The sequence below is a fragment of the Miscanthus floridulus genome, chromosome 7 (assembly GCF_019320115.1).
Source record: "Miscanthus floridulus cultivar M001 chromosome 7, ASM1932011v1, whole genome shotgun sequence".
NCBI lineage: Eukaryota > Viridiplantae > Streptophyta > Magnoliopsida > Poales > Poaceae > Miscanthus > Miscanthus floridulus.
Genome location: NC_089586.1, coordinates 127,721,272 through 127,725,444, shown reverse-complemented (window position 1 = coordinate 127,725,444; position 4,173 = coordinate 127,721,272). Strand labels below are relative to the sequence as shown.

Sequence of the window (4,173 nt, the reverse complement as noted above, 5' to 3'; positions counted from 1 at the left end):
GCTGGACCTCAGGGTCCGGTCGTGCGATGTGCGCCACGTGTCATCGACTTCAAATGCCGATCACCCGATTTCAACAGTCAAGTGATGATCGGACGCGTCAGTTAGAAAGTGACCGGACGCTGGATCTCAGCGTCCGGTCATTTCCAGTAAGGTTCCAAACGTGAATTTTCACAACTGGACGCGTCCGGTCATGTCCGACCGGACTCACCCAGCGTCCGGTCACTCAATGTCTCTTCTGTGCGCCCCACGTCAGCGTACATCAGCACTGACCGAACGCACCCTGTCAGCATCCGGTCACTTTTAGCGCCAGCGTCCGGTCGAAGACCGAAACACACGCTCACTGCTGCAACTGACCGGACGCGCCGGTCCAACAGAGACCAGCGTCCGGTCACTTACAGTGACCTCCGTCTTTTCTGTCTAGGACGCTGGTGGCACCATCGGACTATTTCCTACCCTTGCTCAAATATGCTAACCACCAAGTGTATCACCTTGTGCACATGTGTTAGCTTATTTTCACAAACATTTTCAAGGGTGTTAGCACTCCACTAGATCCTAAATGCATATGCAATGAATTAGAGCATCTAGTGGCACTTTGATAACCGCATTTTGATACGAGTTCCACCCCTCTTAATAGTACGGCTATCGATCCTAAATGTGATCACACTCGCTAAGTGTCTCGATCACTAAAACAAAATGGCTCCTACAATTTTACCTTTGCCTTGAGCGTTTTGTCTTTCTCTTTCTTCTTTTCCAAGTTTAAGCATTTGATCATCACCATGCCATCACCATCGTCATGATCTTCGCCACTGCTTCATCACTTGGAGTAGTGCTACCTATCTCATAAACTAGGTTAGCACTTAGGGTTTCATCAATTAACCAAAACCAAACAAGAGCTTTCACCCTGCCCATCCCAGATGAAAGCGGTGGCCGATCCCTTCCCAACCAAAACGATTTGGCTCAATCCAGCGCTCACACATGAAAAAAAATCCCGAGGAACCCTAGCTCGCACCCGACCCATGCGCAGCCGATGATCCCGTGTTCGAGGTCCACGCCCCACGCCGGAGCTCCGCACGCCTGTGCGGTCGGGCGCCGCCGCCACTCACGGGGCTAGGCGCTGCCGCCGGCGCTTCCCGTAGGATCGGGCAGTGTCACCACCGCCACCCGTAGGACCGGGCACCGCCGCCACCGACCCACCACCGAACAGACGCCACCAACCGGACGTTGACCCACCGGGAAGCCACCACCCGTCACCAGCCGGACGCTGATTGACGCCTCTCCTCTAGCCCAATCGACCGCCCCTCCTCAGTGCACATGGTCTAAGGAGGCATGGCGACGCCGGTACATAGCCCCGACACATCCTGCATTCATTCAGGGTAATTGCTTTTGCTCTTCCTTTTCTCTTCTTATCTCTTGTCGATTAGAAGATTAGGAGCACGAATGAGTAGACTTTGATGGGTGTGCATAGTTTTGATAGCATATTGATTCACAGGATGGATCCTGAGTCCATCTACCTACTGAAAATTAGACTTTCTGGGAATCCTAAAAAGCGTAGGAATGAGTTTGCATGCTTTCATATCTCCAAGGTTGTTGATGTTGATGGATGCAATTTTATGGATCTTGTTGAAGAAATTGTCGATGCATATCCACATGGCTATAATGAAGTAGTATCTGTTTTTTACTATGATGAACTCCAAAAGATCTTCCCTCAAGTCACAATAGATCAAGTTCTTGCAATGTTCAACAAACATGTTCATAGCAAGGTAGTTCGCATGACCATTACATACACTGAACCCGAAGATGTTGTGCCTATCCCTGAGCCTTATACTTCTAAAAATTCAGAGGTTCTTGATATCCCAAGTACTCCAACTGTTGCTTGTCCAGTTATACCTCAAGCAAGCAGTCCACTATGCCTTCCGCTAGCTAGTCCACTATGCCTTCAGCAAGCCAGTCCACTATGCCTTCAAGCCAACCTAGCACAAATGACCCTACTGATGATGATATTCTTGTTCATGATGGTATTCTTGCAAATCCTAAGCCACATAATGAACATGTGGGTATTGATGATGAAGCTGAATACCTGATCCTTGGTAAACCTAGCACAAATGAGCTTGCTAATGATCATATTGAGAGTAGTGACTCTGAGTCTGATGAAGAGTATGAGGAAGGGGATGGTCTAGTTGGGAAAGATCCTCTACCACCTACACCAGTTTTAGCTTATGACAAAAAATAATCCTCCAATGTGTGTAGGCAACATATATCCCAACATGCGTGAGTTTAGGTTAGCACTTTCTCAGCATGCTATTAAACATGAATTTGAGTTTAACATCGAAAAGAGTGACCCAGGGAGAGTGAGGGTATATTGTTCAAGAAAGAAAGATGAAGGATGTAGATGGAGATTACATGCTCGTACAATGAAGGACAACATTACATTAAAGGTAACGTTTGTCCAATTGGATTCTTTTTATTGTGTGCTTTATTTTGCAAGTTCAAGGAAGAGTGCTTTATTTAGCTGCCCCCTAAGAACATTTGTTCAATTTGTTGAAATGTATATGCAGGTGAATAGGAACCCACATAAACATACCTGTCCTAGTGCAAGGAGTAAGGTAGTGAGAAATGCAACCAAATTCTGGGTGTGTGAACAAGTCAAGGATTGGATCGCAGAAGATGCAAGCGTGGGAGCTAAAGAATTGGTGAGGCGGATAAAGGATAAGCACAAGGTAGATGTACCTTACCAAAGAGTGTATGATGGTACGAAGCTAGCTGATAAACAACTATTTGGTAGTTGGGACAGTAGCTTTGACAACCTATATAGGTTTAAGGCAGAGGTTTAAAGGTGCAGCCCTGGAAGTTTTGTAGTCATAGACCACCACAAAATTGCTGATCAAATTAGATTTAATAGGTTCTTTACTATGAAACCTTGCATATATGGTTTTCTAAAAGGATGCAGACCATACTTGGCCATAGATAGCACTGTTTTGACAGGGAAGTTTAGGGGGCAACTAGCATGTGCAATAGCTATTGACGGGCACAATTGGATGTATCCAGTTGCTGTTGGAGTGATAGACTTAGAAACAAATGAAAATTGGATTTGGTTTATGCAAAGGCTTAGAGATGCCATTGGAGCTCCTGTAGGCTTAGCTATCTATACAGATGCTAGTGAAGGAGTGATGGCAGGAGTGAAGGAAGTGTTCCCAAATGCAGAACATAGAGAGTGCATGTTGCATTTGGTGTCAAACTTCAAGAAAAGGTACAACGGGAAGATATTTGAGGACCACTTTGGCACGCAGCATATTCATGGAGCCCCTACTTTTTTAGAAGCATTGGAAAGCAATGGAAGATGCTAAACTAGAAGCAATGGCTTATATAAGGCAATGTCATACTAAGATATGGACAAGAAGTCAGTTCTGGACACATTGCAAAGTCGACTATGTGACCAACAATTTAGTAGAGTGCTTCAACAATTGGATCAAGAAGTACAAAGGTTTGAATTTGGATGACCTTATGGACAAGATCAGGCAACTTGTTATGGATAAGTGGGATGTTAGGAGAACAATCTCAAGAAAGATTCAAGGGATCATTCTGCCACACATCTTCAAGATGTTGAAGGAGCAAAGCAGGAACTTGGATATGGATGTACAGAGATGTGGGGATATCGTAGCAGAGGTATCTGTGAAGGGTGGCAGTGGCTTTAAATGTGTTGTCAACCTAGATGCAAGAATCTGTACATGTAGGAAATGGGAAGTTTCGGGGATTCCTTGTAAACACGCTATTGCATTCATCACATCTCTTCCAGATCAATTGGAGAAACATGTTGACATGTATTATTCTATTGAGAAATTTAGAGCAGCATATGAGGCCCTTATTCCTATCATGCCTGACAAGTCTCAGTGGCCGAAATCTAACCATGGTTTCTTCATGGAGCCACCGCTTCTAAAACCTACGGCTGGTAGAAGGTAGAAAGAGAGAAAGAAATGATGTACTGAGGGTGGTAGCAGCATGACAAAGCAGAAAGGGTCACATCAGTGCCCCATCTGCAAGGAATATGGCCACCGCTGGTATAACTTCAAGTATGGTGACCCTGATGATATAACAACCATGCTAGCTGAGAAGTAAGCATGCTGTCATTGCTCATCTTTAATTTTTTTGACACTTGTTATTAATTTTATATTGTCG

General features: G+C 45.0%; 2 protein-coding genes across 2 annotated transcripts; both read left to right on the top strand.

Annotated features, from left to right (window-relative positions):
• The first annotated feature begins 1,954 nt into the window (after positions 1–1,954).
• LOC136466250 (uncharacterized) lies at positions 1,955–2,831 on the top strand. Its single transcript, XM_066464655.1, has 3 exons — positions 1,955–2,171; positions 2,248–2,435; positions 2,556–2,831. Exons 1-3 carry the CDS (start codon positions 1,955–1,957, stop codon positions 2,829–2,831), a joined length of 681 nt encoding a protein of 226 aa, XP_066320752.1.
• Positions 2,832–3,330: 499 nt separating this feature from the next.
• LOC136466249 (uncharacterized) lies at positions 3,331–3,957 on the top strand. Its single transcript, XM_066464654.1, has one exon. The coding sequence runs from the start codon at positions 3,331–3,333 to the stop codon at positions 3,955–3,957; it is 627 nt and encodes a 208-aa protein (XP_066320751.1).
• The last annotated feature ends 216 nt before the right edge of the window (positions 3,958–4,173 follow it).

What these genes read in the sequence shown, in the direction of transcription:
- LOC136466249 (XM_066464654.1), top strand. Translation starts at nt 3,331, where the DNA reads ATGGAAGATGCTAAACTAGAAGCAATGGCTTATATAAGGCAATGTCAT.
- LOC136466250 (XM_066464655.1), top strand. Translation starts at nt 1,955, where the DNA reads ATGCCTTCAAGCCAACCTAGCACAAATGACCCTACTGATGATGATATT. An exon ending in AGAGTATGAGGAAGGGGATG is followed by an intron (nt 2,172 to 2,247) that starts GTCTAGTTGGGA and finishes CAATGTGTGTAG; the next exon opens with GCAACATATATCCCAACATG. An exon ending in AGGACAACATTACATTAAAG is followed by an intron (nt 2,436 to 2,555) that starts GTAACGTTTGTC and finishes ATGTATATGCAG; the next exon opens with GTGAATAGGAACCCACATAA.